At 42.1% G+C, this 23,012-nt stretch overlaps 1 protein-coding gene across 1 annotated transcript in view; it reads left to right on the top strand.

Moving 5' to 3' along the window:
• Window positions 1–23,012, top strand: part of LOC104259710 (glypican-5-like) — a 391,297-nt gene that overhangs the window by 6,852 nt on the left and 361,433 nt on the right. Inside the window, exon 2 of the mRNA XM_059822578.1 lies at window positions 17,922–18,083. Within this exon, the coding sequence (XP_059678561.1) occupies window positions 17,922–18,083 (162 nt within the window). The remainder of the gene's footprint in view (window positions 1–17,921; window positions 18,084–23,012) is intronic.

Here is a 23,012-nt window from a genome sequence, read left to right as displayed (position 1 = left end):
CCCATGAAAGCATAAAATGACATGATAAAGAGGCATATGTTTAATAATACTTCAAATACATACCCATCACTTACCAGTTTAGAGCACAGCATCTGCTTCTAGGGGAAAATACAAATTTTGATGGATCAGAATCAATTTCCAAACAGCAGCCAAGCCCATCATACAGAATTTATACTTACTCTCTCAATCTCTGTCAACTTGATTAGGTATCACGATTTAATATGATAGAATCATCCTGGTATCTATAAAGAGATATTTACAGATATTTGTTTTATTCACATTTAAGGTTAAATTCTGAGCAGCATCAGTGGATGAAATGAGGTACCTAGCTGGCGTTTAATGATTTATCTTCTTAAGGATAAAAAAAGATAGGGAAGCAAGTCTGTTTCCACCTTCTATCAAGCACTTAACATTTAAATTTTTTAAGGCAATATGTTATTTGGAAAAACGCAAAATATTTCTGCGCAATATCTTGTTCTGTTTGGATCTACAAAAGTAACCTGAGCCCCAAGCTAGGAGCTGGGTCCACAGGATTACATAGTACAGCCTTAGGAGGACAAGGATTTTCTTTCCTTTTGTGTCCTTTGTGACCCAGGTGGTCTTCTGTAGATCTAGGTGTGCTAGGAGACGATGTATGATCTGGACTAGTTGCAGTCTGGGCAGGGAGCTGGCTTGTGTTGTGTGTGGAGTAAGGGTAGTAGGACTGTGTGCCAAACTGCTCTGTTTTTTAGAAAGATAACAGGTGTCCAGAATGCTGCTTTTTTTATGGCTGCATTTTGTCCTTTTCAAGAGCTAAATATCTTCTGTAGCAATGCTGATAGTTAGAATTAGCCCTTTGTCTGAACTGCTTTAGCAACACTGGTCCTTACAACCACCCTGTAAAAGAATGTAAGGACAATATTTGTATCCCCATTTTAGGGTGTCAAATGAAACTCAAATGGCTGAGAAGACTTTGCCAATTCCATATTGAGTCCTGTAGTCTAGTGGCATCTGATGGCAAGTAAACCTACATAGCTTAGAAATGCGATGTAACCAATTCCATTGCTCTATGGTTTTCTTCAGCAGACACTTCAGCTGCCTCTGGTGGGTTGACTCTTGGGGTGACGGGTTTCTGCACTTCTATAGTAGGGTAACACCCAAAGGCTCACTCTGGATTGAAGGTGGTCTCTTCTGTAGAAGGTGCTGCACAGGCATGCCAAGGGCTTGCCCTAGCAGTCTGACAGACAAATTTTATAGAGTGCTTGACTGTCCTGGACCTCCTTGGGAGGCCCTAAGTGCTGTTGTACAGTACCAAGCACCTTAGCAGTGTTTAGCAAATGATTTATGACGGAGCAACCACAACATTGCCTCTTATTATGGATAAGCACTATGCATATACTTTCATGAGGATAAATCCATCTATTTTACTCTTTTCAGTACATCAGTTTTAAAGGATGGTTATTAATTACCTTCTTGGTGTATTCATACATGGATGATTAATGTGTAAAGCTTTTATTTGTGAAATTTCAAGGCACTAGTTCAAAGAATACAGAAGGAGCTTAAGACAATGGAGGAATTTTAAATATCACAGGTGCTACCATTAAATTTATTTGCTACTTTGTAGACTTAGAAGTCTCAGGAAGTATCAATAATGCATATAATATCCTCAGGTTCTCTCTTGTATTTCGATACCTAAAACATAGGAATAAAGAGCAAGTACTCTTAGGCACGCAGGCAATTGCATAGGAACTTCAGAGCTGTAGAAGACAGAAAGTTATTCACCTAGAAGTTGTCTTTAATCAGCCTTTCCCCTCTTTTCTTTTGATATGTAGTTTTTAGCCTGCTTTATATGATTCTGTGCCATATTCTGTCTTTCTGTGTTCTTACTGGATTTCCATTAATACTGATGGTCAACATATATATGCCTTTGAAGTATGTATACATGGATTTTTGGTCTTCTAATGACTCTGCTTGCTTCCTGGGGTCATGGTCTTTCCCTCTCCAGAGTTCTTCCATCACATGGTGGATGTGACAGCCGTTCGGGAGGGCCATCCTTCTGCGAGGAGCTTGTTCTGACAAAGAGCCCCCGCTCTGCTGCACAGACCACTGTCAAGTCCTTTAAAAACAAATGAGAGACAAATTTCAGAGCGCCGCATTCGCAACCTGACAGTATCAGATAGGTCATGGCAGCTTTGTTTGGCAGCTAGTTAAATTGGATAGTTCAGCACATCGCTAGATGTTAATGGTTAAATGTATTCATTGTTCCAACAAGGGCCCTATTCATAAGGGGACTATTCTCTGCTCGTTATGCATGCATAATTCCCATTAATGCTACTGGGGGTTAAGTGTGTATAGTGAGGGGGGAGAAGGAAGTTTATGTTTACACGTCCATGTTTGCACTCAGAGAAGAGGTTTTGTAACACATGAGAAATTGATTGTGTTTTGACAGATCCTTTAACTTTAAGGGACTTTAAATATCTGCTTTAAAGAGGGAATGAGAATGGGGGAAAAAGTGACACTTGTATAACTGACTACCACCTCGCACACCATACTTTGTCAATGATTAGAAATATTACTCCAATGCTATTATTAGAGAAGCCTTTTGAAACTAACTAAGTGCTTGGAAATTCAGGGTTCTTATTTGGGTATCAAAATAATGACTCAGAATCTTTATCTTTAGGCACAAAGTTTTGCAAATTTTTGACTCGATCAGGGTGACAAGGTTTTGTGATTTATATACAATATGGGTATTTTCCATAGAAAACCTTCAGATTAAGATTCCTCACTCTTAGGTGCACATCAAAGTCGTGTAAAAGCCATAAAGAAGCTAAGCATCGCCTAAGAAAGCCTTTCAAGTTCCAGAAAGTGCTTGAACTACTGAGGGTTTTGAAGTGCTCTAATCTCTGACATGGGTGACGTGCTAGGCTAGCACTTTTTTGTTTTGTCACAAATCATCCATGCACATAGTGCAAAGGGACCCTGACAAAGTCATTTTACTTTTGAAAAGGGCTGCTTTTTTCATACCCTTATGTCTCCCATTCACATCTACATGTTTGCTTCCACTTTGTTCAGGTCTAAGTAGCAGGGCATTTGCATAGTCTTCCCTTTGTTCTCAGTAAATATGGAGTAAAATGAGCAAGATCCGTGCTGTGAAATTAAAGCTCTACTCTTGAGAGATCTTAAGGGCCAAATCCTCACAAAAGGTACAGCAACATATTGCCAAAGGAGCTAGTGTCCAGAACAGCTTGCCCTGGGTGTTTGTGCTAGGAAATGTGAATAAAGGGAGAGTAATTTGGTGAAAACTGGGTGTAATTAGAAAAATACACTGCTGAGAGCTGCTGAAAGAATAGAATAATAGAAAATAGTGCTGAAATGGACCTGAAGTGGTCATCTGGTCCATTTCTACTACTTGCAGCCAGTATAAGCTGTGTTTAAATCGGTGATAGAGGATCACAACCTTCTTAGGCTGTTTATTCCAGTGCTTAATTACCTTGCTGCTGTTTGTTTTTTTTCTGATGTAAAACCTAACTCTCCCTGGCTGAAGTACAGGCCTTTTGCTTCTTATCCTATTCTTAACACCTTCCTCTTGGAGTAACATTCACGTACGTGACAACTGCTCTGAAACAGTGCTCTATGCATTTGCACTAGTGACAGATATAGCGTTAAGCTTTTTTTTGTGTAAGTCAATCCAGCCTAAGTTTGGGACACATGCAGTCCGATGAGCTTCGTAACTGCGTGTGCTCTGAGTCTGAAATAAATTTGACATAAAGTGCACTAGTTTAACCTGGAATGAATGAAGTTAATTCAAGATGTGGTGACTCATTAAGCATCATAACTTTATTAGGTGTTTGAGCCCAAAGAATATGTTTCTTCCTCCTTTGTATATTAGAGTATTGTGAAGAAGGAATTGTATAGCAGACATATAGTGTGGGGATATAAAATTCCATGCTCATTAAAGCAAAATAACTGATTCACAGATTTCCCATGTAATGGTAGAGGGGAGCATGAAGAAAAAGCAGTTTTCAAGTGATCAAACTCTCAACAGCAATTGAGCTGCCAGGTTGCTAGTGGAAAACTGCAGTGTTGTAGCACAGCAGCATGGAGATACCTGGAGACGTGAGGCTTATATGAAGTAGGATGTCTCAGGCTTGCAGTGGGGCATTTGCTCCTAACTTGAAAAAATATGTATTCACCCTAGACTTTGCTGGCAGTAGTTAAGCCTGTATTGCAGGTGTGTAGGCCAGAAGATGGAAGTCAGGATACTGAAAACAGCAGAAGGTGGCCAAAGTTTTAGGTCTCTTGCAAATAGAAACAGGATTTCCAGAGCAAATCTGAGGATCTCCAGTTTTCCAGGTAAAGAGTAGCTCTGGCCCTTAACCCTCTGTTTGTCAATGTGTGACGGTTTTGGGGTGTTCGTTTTTGAGCAATGTTTACTGATGTAGGGAAATTATTCTAGCTTTGTGGCTGAAAAAAACAAGTCTCAAAGAGATCAGGGTTGTTTATGCTTATGTCTCCAGGTGGATTTCGCCTTGCTCCAGCGTGCTACAATGCAGTGCTGTGCTGCAAGCAGCGTAGCCATATCTGGCATGATGCTGTGCCTGAATTCAGATCATCCTCTACTGCTTCCAGATTAGAGCCTGTGTCTTGCCATTCCAAAGCATGGATGTCTGTCTGAAAAATACTGTATGGCTGTACTCCACGTGACTTGTCCTGCGAGTCTGTCAGAGGACTCAAACTGTTCTGTCCCATGTTCCTGCCCTGTTGTCCTTCCATAAGGAAACGGAAAAGGTGGGAACTGGAAGGCTTGAGTCATGTTTTTAGAAGGGATAGGGGCTTGCTAAGTGATATTTGGGGAAAAGCACCCAGGTTCTTGTATGACTGCCCTGTGTTGGCAGCTGAAACATTCCCTCCTTGCAACACACAAGATGAATCAGTTTTTCAGAAGTGCAGAATAGCATGTGCTTTTTAGTTACCTTCTGTTTTCACATGGGCGGTTAAAAGGAGAGGTGTAATGAGTCTGAAGTCAAGACAACAAAGCATATGTAGAAAAACCACTCACTGCCCAAAACAGAGTAGGGCTTTTAAAAAAAGAGATTGAAAACATTGCTCTCAGAAAGGCTTTCAAACTTTTGCTCAGTAAGTCCTGACTTTAGTCTCCTAATCTTAGTTTTGAAGTCTGGGGAAAAATATATCTGTTACCATTTGGAACAGCCCAAAGTTGTATTTAGCTAAAGTATTGCATTTTCAGTTTCAAGCTGCAGTAATCAAATTTACTCTTCCTAACCTGGTTTGCCCTAGATATGTCAGGAAATATAAACATTTGCCTTCCCCAAAAAGTAGCTGTGGTTTGGCTGTACCTGGTTGTGATCTAAAGCTTGCTGGGAGCTCCCCCTTTGCTGGTCACGGACCTGCTGCACCCGGTGGCCTTCTCTGATAGAAATAAACCCCAACTGTGATGAAAAGTGTTGGTGTTGTTTGTTGGCAGGACTGTTGGCTTAAATTTGGAAAGTTTATTCTAGAGTCACCGCCACAGGTGCCAAAACATTAGCTGAGTAGCAAGGACTGAATAGGGCCCGCTCGTGTCAGTTTGGCTGCCGCTGCGTCTCTCTGATGGCTGCCATTCTCAGCCCAGCTTCCTCACTGCCTGCCTGCCTCTGGCCTTTCCAAATGGGGATTGAGTGTAGCCAGCGCTGCCTGCCAGTGTGTGTAACTGGCTTCAAACAGCTCCACAGCACGGTGGACTGCTCCCTCCGTCTTGAATGATTAGCTCTGAAGCATCAGCAATGCTGTTAGTTTTGAACAGAATAACACAAGCAAGAAGGGAAACGTAATCAGTTCAATGCACTGTGAATGGTCCCTTGTTTTAGTGATGTAAGGGAAGAAACATGGTTTCTTAATTTATATAGCAGGTGCATAGGATCAAAATCAAAAACAGGCTCCCAGAGGACACTGAACACATGCGTAGCAAAAGGCGGTCTCCGCTAGGAACTGCTTGCAATCTAAGCAAACAAACGAAAGGTAAGTATTCTCCTCTTTTACATGTGGGAAACAAAATGTGGAGACTAAGGGACTTGCCTAAGGTCAAACATATTTTCGTATTGCCAAGCCTAGGAGCCAGTCAAAGGTTTCCACACTGGTTTTCAAAAGTTGTTAGTCTGCGGTCCCAGCTTAAAGGCTTTTGGAACATCTTGTAAAGGATCCTGCCTCCCCTCAGTTTTTGGGAAGCTGCATCTGTTTCAGAATCCATTATCTTGACTCATGATGTCCCAGCAAGATACAGGTTTTCCTGCTAAGCATAATGCTGGGGTCCGGGAGGGGGTGGCGGGATGCATCATGTGCAGCAGGCTCGCCTGCTTTCCAGCTTAGGGGTATGGCTGGTACTCAGAAATAGGGGAATGGCCCCTTCAGGTGGGATTTCATTGTGGACCTTCTTTAATCCAATTCTTAGTTCCTCATTGCTGCTGCCCTGGGGAAACACCAGGTAGAATCTGCTTCTGGTACAACCAGAACATTTTCCGTGGTCTAGACGGACAAAAACAAATGAGGAAGGGCAGAAGGCCATTCGCACTCCTGACTTCAGAAGAACCATTGTGTAAGTGGAAATACTGTCATGGCCCTTAATTTCACAGGGCCTAGATTAGCTTGCTAATGGGCCCTTGCTGCTTTTTGGACCACTTAATACTGTCACCAACCCCTTGATGAGTTTGGGGTTTTAACTGTTTGACCTTCCATTGATTTTAATTGAATGTATGCAGCTAAAAATCACAAGTACTTGCCTGAAATCAAGTGCATGTCACTCTAAGGTAATTGAAGTGTTTCTGAATTATAATTCTTTGTAGGTTCATTTTTCCGTTAATTTTGACTTTTTTATAATGGGAAGTTGTCTGGATTTTCCTGGCTGTGCTCTTAGAACAGGATTCACTTAAGAATTTGACCCAAAGTCCGCTGAGTTCAGAGCTGTGTTAATCTCAAACTACTAAATCCCCTCAGAAGCATGAAGCACAGCACAGTGTTGTGTCTTTAGCTGTATTTACTGGGTTTTTACATGACTGTTGATGTCACGGGGTGTCTCCGTTAACATCAAGGGGTGCTGAACAAGCCCTCTGGTATTACTTACCTTGCCTCTTCCCTGCCCCTGTGCAAAATACTGCTCATGTGGTCTAGCATGGAACAAGTGATCTGAGCATAAGTCTAAGTTTAGCCTAGACCATCAGAAACAGGCCACTGGTCTCTTGTACATGACCTGTGGGGCTGTCAACTGGTACTTTTGGGGTGTGGTGAATGGTGGTTGTTGCAGGCCTACCTGTAAGTACCGTGCAATTGTCCTGCACTTTTTAACATGGCATAACTTGGAACAAGCATTCAGCTCAGCCCAGCCGTACCTGCAGGGATGTGTGGATGTGAGGAGGGAATAGACTAGCACAGAGGTGTGGGGCCAAACTGCTGAGACAGCACTTGCAAATTGTATTTCTTCTGCATGCTCATGCTGAATGAGTATCCATCTCTAGTTAGACTGTCATGTATGTTGGGCTCTTTCCTCTTTTGCCTCCTGTGAGTTGCCTTCCAACGCCTGTGGGTCCAATTCATGCCAACAAACTCTAGTTTTACATCGGTGTCACTGTTCCTGACAGCAGTGGAATTATCTGCATAAGGAACCAAAGAAGGGGAACAAGGTGCAGAGACCTCGTGATACTGTAGCCTTGCTGTTGCCTGTTTTAATTAATTTCTGTGTCATGGGTGATGAAGTTGAAGAATTGGCCCTAGTGAGGGGTGTCTTACCTAGTAATCAGTTGCTTAGTTTTGGTTCAGCTCTGTAAATGATTGCTATTCCTTTTGTGTAAATAGCGTCAAGAGCTCGTTGTGCTTTTCTTCAAATTTTTGGGTATTTCACCTAGGTTTTTAGAGCTTTTCCCTTTTTTCCTCCCTAAAAATAAAGAAATAAAATCGAAGAAGAAATGGAATCTTAAAGAAATTATTTCAAATACTGGTGGAAACTCTGATAGAACTGTTCAGTAAGCCTGTGTATAACTGTTAACTTTGGTGCATGCCTGCAGAATGAGAAAAGGCAAAACTGGTCAAAAGCATTTGGGATTTGGGCTGTAAAATTAACATTTCAAGGAAGACTGATACATATGTTTAAAGGAAAGAGAACATGTTGTCTGAGCACTTGACTTCATGTATGGCTTTCAAGTGAGATGGCAAAAAATGCAAGTATTCAAGGCTTGGGGGGGAGGGTCAGGGATTTGTGTTTGCTCACTTTTCCAATACTGTTCTTGCAATTTCCCCTTCTTGAGGCTATTGTCTGAAGATCTACTAGTCTCTTGCTTTCTCTAGATTTTTCTTTGCTTTTGTTTCCTCTTCCATTCTAACCTTCTTACCGACTTTTATGTTGACAGATAAAATGAAAAAGAATAAGAAATACAATTGCACATGAATGTATCAATACCTTTGAAATTTTCTGTGCTATGCCACCTTATACGGATCTTACCATAGCAGGTAAAGCATATTAGGAAGCAATTCCTATTAAAAAAAAAAGTCATCTGTCATTGGTAAAACTCTTGGCGTTAACATCTGAATTATCGTTAGGCTTCATAGTTGAGATGAATGAGGCAATTCACACCTCATAAAGCTATTTTATATTCATCTCCCTGTAGAACTAGATAGACGGCCTAGTATTGATTTGCATTTGGAAGTTTTCTTTATAACTGTACAGGGCTAGAAACCTACATCTTTCATATAAAAGCAACTTCAGTTTTACTATAATCCACAGTGCTACATAGCTGTGTTTCAGTTTAGGCTTTCCACCGTATGTGGCACTTTTCTTCAGGTACTGTAAGGCAGAGTTCTGTGGCAGTGAAATGCTTTCCCTGGAGAGCAGAAATGCAGTTGTTAGTTTATTGTTGTCCTTGGATGATATGGAGCAGGAAGATTTACTAGGCTCCTGGAAAATACTTTGTATGTATTTATGACTTTTGTTGGTGGAAAAAATGTATGGGATTTTCTGCTGTGAATATGGTGAGACATAATGAAAGGTGAGTCCTAGTAGACTCAAATTAATGAAAGTTCTTGTCATTTTTCTCTCACTTCTATATTGCAATTATACATGTTATCCCAGGAAAATTGAGGAAAGATTTGGCATTACAGTAAACAATGTAGAAACCCCCTTGATGTAGACCCACTGACCTCTATCAGCCTAGATTGTTTTAAAATGTGTTTTATGTGCATCAGTCTAGTTTTCATGCTTTTATATCAACTCTAGGAGGAAAGAGAAGGATGGATCCTCAAGAGTGTGAATCTTCTGAATTTGCATGTACTGTGGAGTTAGCAAGCCCTTTTGCTGACAGTAGAATTATGAATGCTAGTCTCCCAGATTGGCCCACATTCAAAGACTTTGTTTCACTTAGCCCTGGGCTGATGTGAAGTTATTTCATTTAATCAGCGTTAAACAATTTATCACCTGTCTGTAGGGGTGCACGATCTGGAGGTAGTGACCACTGTGCTGTCCCTTGGGCATGGCAGCCAGTGCTTGCCCTGCTCAACACCTGGCACTTCCCAATCCGAGTCTCTTCTCAGCTGCTCAGTTTTAAACACTAACAGTTTGGACTGAGATTCTGTAAGGTGGGTTTCATGCCTTCTACTAGTGAAATTATGCTGTTTCTGAGATCAGGGCTGGGGCTGGGAGGAGGGCCGGAGGAGGGAGTAGTGAACTGTGGGAGGTTAATCACCCTTTCTTTTGTTCCTTAAGGAGAGTATTTAGGAGAAGTAGCGCTATGGCCATTTGGCATTGATACCAAAGAGGCATCTTCCAACATCCTACTGAAAACCAGGCTGTTTTGGGAACCACTGAAAAGTCTGTAATTGTAGGTGCTTTGTAGACATGTTACAGGATTTTCCATTCCTGTGTACATGTTCCGTCCCCTCTTATTACTCCAGTGTACCAAACTGAAGACCAGGTCCTCCCCTGTAAGCTAGCTGCATCAGTGAGGGAGGGTTTTATAGCCCCCAGCTGTCCAGCATCACACACTGCTGTGACAGTATATTGTGGGAGCTCCCTGCATTGCTCCACACATAATTAGAGCAGTTAAGGCAAATCATCTATTAAAAACAGCCTGGTTGAAGGTGCCTGGGGCAGATTAGGGGAGTGCTCATGGGATCCATGGCAGAGGTCTGGTAACAGGCATGAGACAAGTGATAGTGGTTGCAACTGCCTTGGCTGTTCACCTTCAGCCACCCAGGTACAGCCAGAGTTTCCAAGGAACAACTGAGAAAACTGGGGATGAGTGGCATGAGTAGGTCTTTGCCTGTAACAGCTGCTCCTCCTTGCATGGAAGCTGAGGCCCATGAGCTGGAAATATCTCCAACTGCTCTGCTTCTCCAGGACATCCCACAGGTATGCAGGCAGAAGGGAAGCTGAGTGGCCATGGGGAAGAACGGTAGAAGAGGACCTTGTTTGAGGAGGGTGAGAAGTGGTCAGAAGAGGAGTAAAGAGAGGAAGTGGCTAGTCAATGGTTGTGTTAGGTTTTGGTGAGTGGAGGCACATTCAGTTTAGGGCACAGTCAGACACGTTCTGCTCCTTGGGTCCAGGCTTGAGGTGCGTTCTATGGGTGAAAAAGCAAATGAGGTGAAAAAGCTAATGCGTATAGGCATGCACCTATAGTGTAGGGCAGAAGGTGGTTTTGGAAACTAGGCCAAAAATCAGAATACAAGAGCAGTGAGAACCAGACAAGCAACAGAGGGAAGTGGGAAAAACTCAGACAAAAAGTACTTAGCAACAGGCCTAACAACGCTGCATTGTGCAGATGCTGCCCTTAAGACCTGTGTATTTTGGAGAGTTCCTGCTCCGGAAGCCAATCAGGGCCAGTGCCTGATGGTCTCCAGCTGTCCTGCAAGCTGTGGCACTTGCTGATGCTGCCAACTCTCTGGAGTCATGACATCTAGTGCTTCTTGCTGTTTTCCTCCCTTTCCCATTCAAGGTTTCCACCCCCCTTGAATTTGCTGGCATAATTCCAGCGCAATCAAAATGGTCCTCCCATTTTGTGGGTTTTTATAATTTTTTTTTAGGTCTGCTCAAAAACTCTTGAGCTAATGCAAGCTATTTGTCTTCACTAGAGTTGGAAGTAGCTACACATGCTAGTAGTTACATTAGTAGGTCATCAAAGTGGTGCTTGATAAAACTGGAGGAGTTTATCTTTTAGCATTGATTATTTCAACTGGAATAGCACATCTGGTCATGGCCTTAGTGATGCTTCCATGTATTTTAGAATAACAGTAAGATTGTAAAGTTCACTGATCAAGTTAAACAATACCTCTGTTAATGTACAATGAGAAACAAGGGATCGGGAGGAAAGGAAATTTTCATGGCCTGTATTTTCCAAACTGTACTTTTAAGTTGTCATGCTGGATATATGCACGTTGTCAAGGTGCATATAGAGAGAAGGGACAAATTCAGGCTCTACTTTGATATTTCTTCAGCTTTGTGGCCTTAAAGGGACCTTTAACGTACTGTTTGTCTATGTGATCTTTATATTAAAGTTGATAGTGGGATTATTTTAACAAAATAGAGCGAAGAGTTAGAAACAGATTGGAGAGTTCTTTCTGACTAGTCAGAAAATGTGTGGGGGAGAGCCTGGCCACCGTTTGTCTGAGGCAGGAAGAGCAGATGTCTCCCTTTGACTTAGAGAAAGAGTCTTTGCTCCCTGAAGCCTACCTGGCTGTTACCTCTTGCTCATGGGAGCAGAAGGTTTATAGGGTTAGTTGCTATTTAACGTACCACAGTCATTTGCACTAGTGCATAACGCTGTGCTCCAATAAGTCTATTGCACTTGCTTGTTGATTTTTCCGGTAATTCCTAGCATGCACTACTTCAAGCGTAGTAGCTACCATATTTTAAACATTGGCAAATCGAATAGTAGCTGTTGAACTGTGCATGCATTGTGCTCGATGAGTTTAATGTACTTTGCGTGTCTTTCTAGTCGAAAACATTCCATTAGTTGCAGTGGGACTGAGCTGTTCTGTGGGGTTGTGCACAGTGAGCTGTGCTCCCTGCTGGGTAAGGATGGCTTGTGTTTCTGTGGATGAGTGTTTCTTGACAGCAGCCTTGCAGCAGAATGTAATGATGGCTTTAGCACTGCTGTGGTACGAGAGCTGCATAAAGAAAGAACCTCACAAACTTCTGGCAGCCTACGGAAAGATTCCCTTTCCCTGGAGTGGCTGTGCTAGTGGGGGCTTTTCTCATGCACCAAGTAGTTGCAGGGGGAGCCCTGGTTGGAAATTGCTTCCTTTTTTTCATTTGATTTGGCCGCCTCCTCTAAATTAGTTGGGTTTTAACTGCTGAATTTTCCTCTAGCTGAGGCAGCAGCTGCACCAGGCAGATGAGTCTCAAGAAGGACGAGGTGTTGGCTCCTGTTCAGCTGGGCCAGACCCGATGCAAGGTACTTTCAGCACCTTCCTCTGTGCTACTGATGCATAATCAATCTTGGAGTCTTTGAAGACATTTGTACAACATTAAAATCTTGGGCTTTGGACTAAAGCTTTGTTTGGAAATACTGTTGAAAAGTTCGTCAAAATACAAAAGAATAAAAACTATCAGAAGACGGATTGCACTGAGCTCACCCTCTGATCATGCTTGCTTAGGAGTATTCTGTGCAGTGGAAGCTATAGGCTCAGCTTGTTTAAAAAAAAAAAATCAGCCTGTCTTTGAAAAAGTCAGTGAAGGTAGACCGATTAGCGTCTGGTTTTCTGGTTTCAGAGTATAGCTTTTACAGTGGGTACAGCATTTTAAAGAGAGTTGCAGGGCAGCTGGCATCTCTACTGTGTGTTGTTAGAAGAACTGACAACTGTTAAATTATACATGGTCAGCTAACAAAGTGAATATATATTTAGCTTTTGGAAGAAGTTCATTTTATTTGCTAAACAGGCCTCTCTTTGCTTTTAGGAACTTATACTAATTCAGCTAGCTTTAATGGCCAAAGTCTCTTGGGCTGTATTTGTGCTAAAGTTCAGAACGGCGCCCAAATCCTCTGCTGATCTAAAACAAAAAAATCCCCAAGCAACACACAACAAAATACTCCACCGCTGATTTCAGTAGAGCCGGCCAGACGGACATCAGGTAAGGATGCGTAGTTTTCTGTGCATTTGGCACCTTAAGTAATTTATAATTGTGACAGGGAGGTGTTTGAACGTGATGCCTTTGGCATGTATTAAGTGGCTTAGGGTTGCAGAGGAGTTTGGAGTAGAGATCATTGTTGCTTTCCAAAATATCCATGCTTTAGACTCCAGTGTAGTATAATCTTTCTTGCTCTTCTGAATGTGACTTTGTTTTTTCAAAGTGGAGCAAGATACTTTATCCTGTTTTTTATAATAACAGTAAGGTTGTAAAGTCTATAGTTTTCCCACTTTAAAAAATAAAAAGTTTAGCCACAGTTTTAACCGGTACTCAAGGGAAAAACAGACTTGAATGGAAAAATAATGTACATAATTCAGAGTAATCCTTCCATCTGATCTGAAGCAGAAAATTGATTTGTTTTAGGAAAGCTATAAACCCTTTAGAATTGAAGCCCAGGCATGTACCATGGAAGGTGTTCTGTTCTGTCAGTAAGTTCATGCATAAGAAAATGAAATAAAAAGAGAGGTGTCTTGGGATGCCGGTGCTTCACGTCTATGGCATGGAGTTAGAGTCTAGCAGAGGGGTCCCGTCATGGTCAGGGGGCTGGAGCACATGTGGGAATAGAGAGCTGGCTTTGTTCAGTTGTAGGAAGAGAAGATGGAGATCATACTGCTGTCTTCAACTATCTATTGGGAAGAAATAGAGAAAGTGGAGCCAGATGGTTGCAGGCACATGGTGATATGCTGAGAAGCAATGGACACAAGTTGGAGCATGGGAAATTCTCATTAGATACAATTTTTTTATTTACTTATTTTTTACCACAAGGGTGGTCAAATATTGGAACAGGGGCCCTGAGAAGTTGTGGGATCATCCATCCTTGGAGATGCTTGAAACTTGGCTGGATGAAGCCCTTACGGAGTTTGACCTGCTTTAAGGGGAAGGTTGAACTAGAGGTTCCTTCCAAACTAAATTAGTAGTTAGGAAATAAGGGGCACCTTGGGGAAAGCAGGTGAGAAAGTCCTAGGAGAAATTAGCAGGATCAATTGCTGAAATAATGCTTTTGGGAAGTTTTCTTCCCTTATTCACAACTGGTGTTTTTTCTCTGGTGTATAGAATGGCTTTGTACCTAAATTTCAAGGAGGAGTTTGCCCATAAGGTTGTCTCCCTAATGCTGATCGGCAGTGCCCATACTAAGCAGAGGTGACTGCTGGGGCAGTGTGGGGTGCTGTCTGTCTCTGGGGCAAGAGCTGTGGTGCTTAGCCTGCATCTCAGCAGTGTTTATGCAGTGTGCCACTTGGTCATGACCGGGTCACTGTGTTCCTCCCCTCTTCTTTTTCTGTTGGAGAGGGTATTTTGCATTAAGATGAAAGAGATGAGATAAACTAATTTTAGTATCAGAGTTATTAAAGACTTCAAGATATTACTAATCAGTTCTAATTTAATCTCAGCACCCAGGCACATATAGTACTGAAAACTTCTATTAGGTTTCTATAATCATGTTAAAAGTGATACCCCCAGGTTAATATTGAAGCAAATGAAATTGCCAAGCTCTGTGCATGACAGTACTGACCTGATAGTACTGCTAGGGGAGCAGCGTTTGCTCTTTGCTAGTCTTCTAATGCTCTGTGTTTTACATCAGGCTCCTTAACTGTCAGGAGCTTAGTGATGTTTCTATTTAAGAGTGCCCTCTGCATCATTTTGGCTCTCAACCAACAAAAACTAATCTTCCAGGCTCCTGGAGTATTCATTGGAGTAGATAGCTGGGTGGGGAATCCCAGGAGTGCCATTCCAGCTGAGATAGCTGTATTCTTCTTAAAGCTTTCTGGAGGAGATGCAGGTTCCTGTAGTGCCTCCGTTCAAAGGGGAACACTAGTCGCAGCACTATGGCCATGCATAGCTTCCTTGCCTGCTGGCACGTAGTCAGCATGGAGCACTCTGTATTTCAAACCCTTTTGATACAGGTCTGATCTTTGCAAAAGCCTTTCAAACAAAAATTCAGAAGGCTGCTGTAAGGAGAAATGCTCTGAGTAACAGCAGCCCGGCACTGCAGATGAAGAGTAACATTTACAACCCCTCTGCTCAGACACCTATTTGCAAAAGTGACTTAGTTGCTCAGCAGTATGGACTATAATTTCACATATGCTTTGTGGTGGCAGCTCAGGGAAGTGGTCCTTCCCTGACCCCCAGTTCCTTGTGACGGAACAAACATATGTTTATGGGGGGAACTGGATCAGGGAACTAAACCAAGTTAAAATTAGCCTGGCCAAGAAGCTACTTACAACCTGGGACAGCTTCTCTGGCAGACAAGAGCAGGCGAGCGTGCCTAGCCGGTGACAAGGCACACAGCCCTCCTGCTGCTTGTGCCAGTGCGTGGTGGTCTTGTCTCCAGGGCTTTCAGCGGGGTTTGGGACTTCAGGTTTGCGTGGGCAGAGTTGTTGTTTCCTATTTTTGAGATTATATCGAAGCGTGAAACAAATCCACCTCCAAAATGGTATCCTGAGTCAGCCCAGTCTGTGACAACTTTGGCGTGTGTTTGTGAACTGATAGAAAAATATAGGTAAATTGAAATATTTCACTTCGGTTTTGACCTTTTTGACGTAAATTAGCTGCAGTTTCAAATGAGAGTTGTTGTAAACTGGAAACAGTATTTTCAAGTCAAATAAGACATTTCAACGAGCTCAGTGTTTTTATTTTCCTGGCAAGGGAGATTTATTGAAGCTCCTCCCTGTAGTTTTGATCTCAATGAGCTCTTGACCTGGAGCTGGCCCTGAGCAGCGCCGGGCTGTTTGGATGTTTCTCTACTGCTTTTCCAGTGTGCAACCTTGTACCCTCTTGTTTTTCATCATCATCAACTGGATGTGGAGTCTTGCTATGTGTTAACCTGCAAGGCCAGATGGTGAGGATTAATGCAGTGTAATTGCTCATTAACATGTCTGTCACCACGGGTGCTCTGTGGTGACCTGGGTGAAATCCTCTGGAGGAATATGGCCTTTTGGAGAATCGGGGCTGTTTCCATCCATTCGTTTCCTCTGGTCCCACTGTTGCTGTGTGGGGAGGGATTGCCAGCAGTGTTTAGGCTGCATATGAAGTTCAGGCTGAATATTAGGAAAAATGTCGTTACTGAGAGAGTGGTGAAGCACTGGAACAGGCTGCCCAGGGAGGTGGTGGAGTCACCATTGCTGGAGGTGTTCAAGGAACGTGTGGACGTGGCACTGCGGGACATGGTTTAGTGGGCATGGTGGTGTTGGGTTGGTGGTTGGACTTGATGATCTTACAGGTCTTTTCCAACCGTAGTGATTCAGTGATTTAAAACCAGAGATCCCCTGGGACCCGGAGGGGTGGCGGGCTGCCCCGGGGAGGTGCTGTGGGAACAGGCCGGCCCCAGGCCTGGCGGCAGGGAGGGTGCCAGTGCCCGGCTGCTGCTTTGGGCCCAACCTCCTGCCAGGCTGCTCTCAGGTGTTGGTGGGAGCGGGGAGCTCGGCCCCCAGCGTGGCACCGGCCTTCCCGGGAAAGGGTGTCTCCTTCCCTGGAGTGGTGCCAAGGCCTGAGGGATGGGGATGGAGGCGGGCACCTGCGGCCCCTTTCCCTCAGAGCTGCCGTTCCCACCTGGAGGTAGAGGGAAGGTAACCCCTGAAACGTGCTGGCGCGAGGCTTCCTGCTGGGGTGGCCTTACTTGTTTTACTAAGAAATTGCATCAGAAATATCTGTGTTTTAATATTGTGTGACTGGTTTGGCTCTGGTAGTTTTTTATGTATGCCTCTGGTTTTGGATTTGCTCTACTTAATAGTCCTTTGCTTCCCCCATCCCCCCCCTTCTTAAAACATATTTGTGAAGCACTACGATATATTTATCTGTAGTCTGTAACAGCTCCTTTCTGGAACTTTCTGGCACCTGCAAATCAACTTTCAACTTTCTCTGTAGTTGTGAGGTGGGAGTCATTTCAGTGCCTTTACATTACATATAGGCAGGCTAGAACTTGGTTTCAAAAATTTCAAGGTTACTGTTAACTAGACAGAGATCTAAGTTTAAAGCCAGTTCTTTTTGGTTCAGGTGAATACTTTTTGACTTTCACTATGAATTAAGCCTAGAAACTGGAATAGCGGTTGTAGGTAGCTCTGGGTCTCTCAGGGTGGAGTCAGCTTCTTACCTCTGGGCAACAGCTAAGCTGAGGCTGTTGCAGAAATCTATTCTATTTTTGTGGCAACTATTGCTGCTTGGTTTGTTTTGAAATCTGATACAGAAAGAAATGAAACATGTTAAAACTAGAGAGAAAAGGAGAAAAAACAAAAAAACCACTTCAGCTACCATAGCTTTTAGAAAATACAAATGCTTTTTTTTTTTTTATTTGGGTGAGCTGCTTAGGAGTTCAAAGCTTTTTGAGAGGCTTCCCAAGTGTAAGAGGTGAATAAGTGGTTCCTTGAGGCACTACACAGGTGAATATTGTATCCTAATTTGAGGCATGGTTTTCATTCAGATGTTCAAGTTATGATGCCCTGAGCACAAGGTGTACAGTGGAAATGTTGTCTCTTTGAATTTGCACATTCAGTGATTCTGCTATGCCCTTGACTCTGTTTAGATGATTTTGTGCCCTATGGTCTTAACAGTGCAAAATAAGTTAGCAGCTGATTAATGTGATGATATCCAAATTTAGGTGAAACAGTCATAAATTAGTGTCCTTGAGACAATAACAGAGTTTCACAATGTCATTCCTTATGGGTTGTGTGTTGTTTCAAAATTTTAAACATGGTGGTTGTTTTGAAATTAAGAAGCATTGTTTATTTTCATGGTCTAAGTTGGAAGGTTTTCTAATTATTGTGTTTTTCTTGTTTGCTTTAAGAGTCAGATCTACAGATCTGTCAACATCGAGCACCAACCTGTTGCACCAAAAAAATGGAAGAAAGCTACCAGGCAGCTGTTCGAAGGGAGAGGACTCAAAGTATCCAGGCACTGAACTTTGAACTGAAGTACATGATTGTTGGTCATATCACAGCTTTTCAAGGTAGGAACTTCTGAGGTACTGCAGTCCTAGGAGTAGTTTATATAAGTATCCTCTGCAATCAAAAGGAAAAACTATTTCCTTTGTTTTTAATTTCTCTTGTGTTGCATGCTGTAGTCACTGGCTTATGGTTTACTTCCCTGTTCTTTGATGATCCTGCTTTTGGAAAAAGGTGATGGCACTTAATCTTGACTGGTATTTTAAGCATCTGCCGAAATCTAATTAAGAATAAATTTAAGCTTAGACCTTGTTCCTGAGATCATTTTAAGAAAGATGGGCATGGATTCTTTCCAAGGCATTTTCAAGTGTTATTTAGGTGTCTGATGGTTGTTTGTGCTTTTTGATATTCTCTTGTGTTGCCAAACCACTTGCAGTTGTAGAAAGTTAAATGAAAATACATTTATTTGTTGATGCTGAAGAGTAAGTGCTCTAACTGATATGTCAAATGAGAACACAGCTCTCTCTTCATGTCAAAATGTTTCACTACTTGGCAGGTCACACGAAGAGTGATCTGTTTTCAGGAATTACAGCCACACAGTTAAATATGAATGCATGAAGGAACCTGCACTGAAAGTCTGTTTTCATAAGTCTTGCTGTTCTATCTTGCTCTAACAGGTTGATTTAAGTCTACGTAGCTTCTTCATACAGATGGTTATTGTACTATTAAAGGGAGGAAAATCTTGTGTAGGATCGTGCACAGTGTTGAGCACTGGAGACTTTTCTCCAGGAGGGCATTTAAGCATAGGCTGTGAACTTTAAATATGAGAGTTGAGTGCTTAAATCAATCATTGAGTGATGAATCCAGCTTACTGACTTCTGTAGGCCTAATTATGTGCTTAATTTTAACTCACTGCTTTGCTATGTTCAGTGCTGAAGCACCCTCATGGAATGGGCTTTGAAAACAAACCAGTAGTTATCAAAATACAAAGTGTTGAGGTCTGTATGTTTAAGCCTATTGTTACAAGGCAGTCTTTATCAAATAGTAGCCTTTTTGTCTCGTTTCTTCCATGTGAGTGAAAATACTATAAATAGAAGATGTGATTGACAGTTAATAAGAGATAGCATATTATCTGAAATTGACAATAAGTGATGGAAGAAGTCTGAAAGAGACATGCAAGGGCAAGACAAAAATTTTCTTCTGCTTTTGGTCTTTTACCTCACTTTCCTCTGTTCTGTACCAATGAGTGAGAAATGGCATTTTGGTTTATTTTACAATTAATTTTTGAAATTTTTAATATCCCCTATGATTTAAAAATTTGTTTGGAGGGCGCTTTGGAGGAGCGCTGTAGTAAAAGGGTGACTATTGGCATTGTTAAATGCTGGTAAGTTATTCAAGCAATCTTTCAGTATCATGATTGAATAAAGATAAGGTCAGAATAGATTAACCTACCAGCCCCTTTAGGTCAAGCCAGTGGCTTTATTGTCCATTGCTGATGAAGCCTTTTGATGGAATGAAAGAAGTAGTTAGACATTTCACACAGTTTAAATTTACAAGCATTTTCTGGAAGTGGATAAATAGATTGTTTGTTGTAACTTGTTACGGCTGGCCTTCTGTCTACATTAGGTGGGAACACTTGAAAAATGTAACTTTTCTCTCTTGCATTGGGTGCTGCTTTTGTTCTTTGGGTTTGTCCCAGGTGTCAGTGAAAAGCCTCTCTCTTCATCTTGTGCTGTATAAACATTCTGTTGCTAAGAGTAGTACTGCGTGAGACCTTTACTGAGAGGGAAGATCTTTGCATTGAATTAACTCTGTCCTTTTGGTCTGTTTTGGTTTGTTGCTATTTTGAATGACAAAGCGTGAGTGTGCCAAAAGCATCTTTAAAGTCTGAGAAAATAAATATCCTTATTTTAGAAGCTTTCAGGTGCCTTTTGGATTTCATGTTTATTGGAGCAGTGAGGACTGGCTCTGACTTGCTAAAAAACACCAATTTATTCATTTGTATGTGGTGGTGTTAACTTGTACAATTTTCATGCGCAATTTACTTTCTTTTATACATACACATTTTTAGTACTGTTAGTGTAGTCAAAGCAAAGCAGTAGTTAGTCTTGCTGCCTATTGCTGAGGAAAAGAAACCTTAACTGCTTTTTATGCACTTTTAGCGGACAATACCATTAATATTATACCCATACTGATGAAATAATTTTCAAGACTAATATGGTCTAAGAAATAGATTTTTAGGAGTCCAGCTTTGAGAACATAGTGGTGGGAATTAAATTTCAGTGGGAAAAGAAAGCAGTGTTTTTGGAGGCAGGGACAGAGAATGTTTTTTTTTTTTAAGTTTCTCACCTCCTTATTTTCTTTCATGGAAGTCAAAAGACACTTAGTTCTGAGGAGCTGCAATTAGATACCACAAGTACTAGTAGGAAGGGGCCTTCTCATGTGAGTAGGAGTTTTGATATGAGTTTGGGTAAATATTCCCTCTACACTGCCTGAGCACTGCAGTTGACTGTGGACATTTTGGACTTAAAAAGATGTTGTTTTGTTTTTTCTTCTTGAAATTGAAAATGTTATTTAAGTAGCTTTGCCTACAGCTGAAATAAGACAATTTTCACAGGTGCTGGATTTAGTTGTGCAAAATAATTAGTCTGTAAGACTTGATTAAATATACTACAGCTGTGGGCAGGCTTGTTATAGTTGGGCTAATGCCCGATCTGTACATATGGACAGCTTTAGCACTATGGTTCAATCCTGCTATTTTTCCCCCTTTAAAGTTTTCTATATTAGCAACCCAGTCCTTGCTCAAACACTTAATAAATCAAGCTTCTACAAGGATGTGTTTTGCTTGAACTCCTTTCTCTAATTATGTTGCTGTTAGACCTGATTTGAGTAGGAAGAGGCACACTGGCATCAGCTGCAGGCTGTAAAAAGCCCTCCCCATTAGTACCAGGACAGGAGGAAGGGAGAGAGGCAGGAATGAAAGGGCCAGCTGGCTGCTTGGGAAGCAGATAATCAGACTCTGCTCCTGCAAAATCATACTTTGTCACAAAATCTTTTGGGTGTTTGGCATGTTGAATGTAACCAGGCCCCTGGGGCAGGGTTTCATGGAAAGCTGCTGGATTCACTTTCTCTTAATGTTTTGGTCCATGGTGTAGCCTAAAAGTCATCACCATGGTATTAGTCACCACTCTACAGACGTGTTATTAATGACTTTCTGTTCCAAATGGAATCAAAGGCAGGGTGGAGTAAGTGGATGAGACGTGTAAGCGTACCAAACTGTAACAGGAACAGCATAACAGAGGAGAATGTGCCTGTTGTAATGATCCTAGTATGTCACCCTCTGACTCTTCACAGGTGGCTTTGTTTTGGATGCATTTTCGAGTGGGTCAGTTTGTTCCATCCAAAGATGTGCCCATCTTTCTGTCTTTGCTCCTGTGGCTGCAGCCTGAAAAGTCCAGCAGAACTATTTAAATGAATGATCAAACAGGATGCTTTCATTTTGTAACTCGCTTTCCCCTTTGATAACCAGAAGATTCTGCTTTGAATTTACCGTTTTTTTGGTCACAACCTTTTTTAGGCTTGAATGTAAACAAATGTGGTGTTTTAGCTTAGATTATGTCTTTGTGGTGGAACTACATGTTATGTGGCACAGTCACCCTTCTATCCCCCCTCAATTCTTTCCTGCAGTCCCTGCGCTCCTCAGGGACACTTCCAAGCAAGGAAGGCAACTGATTCATTGTTAGTGGATTAAAAGTGGCGCGGGTGTGCAGGCTGAAAGTTGCTGTCAGAAGAGGTATCAATAGTCTGATGGGAAAGCTTTGTTGTGGACAGACAGCAGAAAAACCTGCCTTCCCTTTTCTGTGTCGTGTATGGAGTGCTAACAGGTGCCATGTAAGGACCCGCGGAAAGCTTGGCTCTGCTCCTGTCGTCTTATGCTGAGGCTAATTTGAGGTAATGAGAATCCAAACACTGGTAACTTACTTGTTCTGCTGATGGTCTCTGCAGAGAGGCAGAACAAGATACTTTGAAACCTACACCATGTTTCAGTCAACAAATTAGCAGGTATCAGAGATACAGTGAAAAGCTTGCTTTGAGCTCAGCAGTTTAAAAAAAATTACTATTCTTTGCACTTTTTGTTTTTAGAGCAGGCAATAGGAATTGTTCACTCACAGCCTCTGAAGAGAAAGCTCTTTCATGAATGAAAGCATACTGGTCATAAAGCAATAATTTTGTGTTGTTTCTCTGAAATAGCATTCATTTGACCTTGGGTGGTCAAATGGCAGGGCTGGGTGTTCGCATATTCTCCCAGCTATAGGAGGGTGTATGACCTTTGTAGTGCTCTTTTCCTCTCACTCCTAACTCAAGGGCTTTGGCAACGCTGTGCTTACGAATTCTGCTTTATATGGAATGGGGAGATGCTAGCTGGGAAAGCTCCTTGCTGCTATTTCTCGTAGCAGGAGTTGCAGTGACATTGCTGTGGCACATGTTATTTTGCCCTGTTATCATTTGATCCAAGCAGGCAACTGGGAAGGACATGAATGGTACAAGGCAGTGGGGGGAACCTAGTTGTAGTAGGGATGGAGCCCGGGACTCCTGGTTGTCAGTAAAATGCCTGAAAGTTAAGGACTTTTTGGATCAACTGGGTATTAAGCATAAAGTTTTTGATCTGGCATCCTCAATGGTAAATGGGAAGGGTCAGGCTAGTTTCTGTGGGTCTTGGGATGGATACCAGTAGTGGGCCCAGTAATCAACTGACCTGAATGTTCCCAGAAATAAGTAATACAGTACACTGGCACTCAGAGCCATATGGAGTCAAAAACATTCTCCGTTTTAATTTGGCTGAGTTGCAGTGCTGCTGACATTTACTGGATTTAGGAATATCAGCTTGAAATAGGGGTGGCTGGTTAATGGTGTTGAAGTGCAATGAAATTTACAAAACAAAAAAAGGCTTGGCTGGAGAAGTGCGCTCTGGTTTGTAGTTAATTACTATATAA

Source organism: Gavia stellata, chromosome 11 (assembly GCF_030936135.1).
Source record: "Gavia stellata isolate bGavSte3 chromosome 11, bGavSte3.hap2, whole genome shotgun sequence".
Taxonomy (NCBI): domain Eukaryota; kingdom Metazoa; phylum Chordata; class Aves; order Gaviiformes; family Gaviidae; genus Gavia; species Gavia stellata.
Note: the sequence above shows the minus strand (reverse complement) of the source record. Positions and strands in the feature narration are given on the sequence as shown.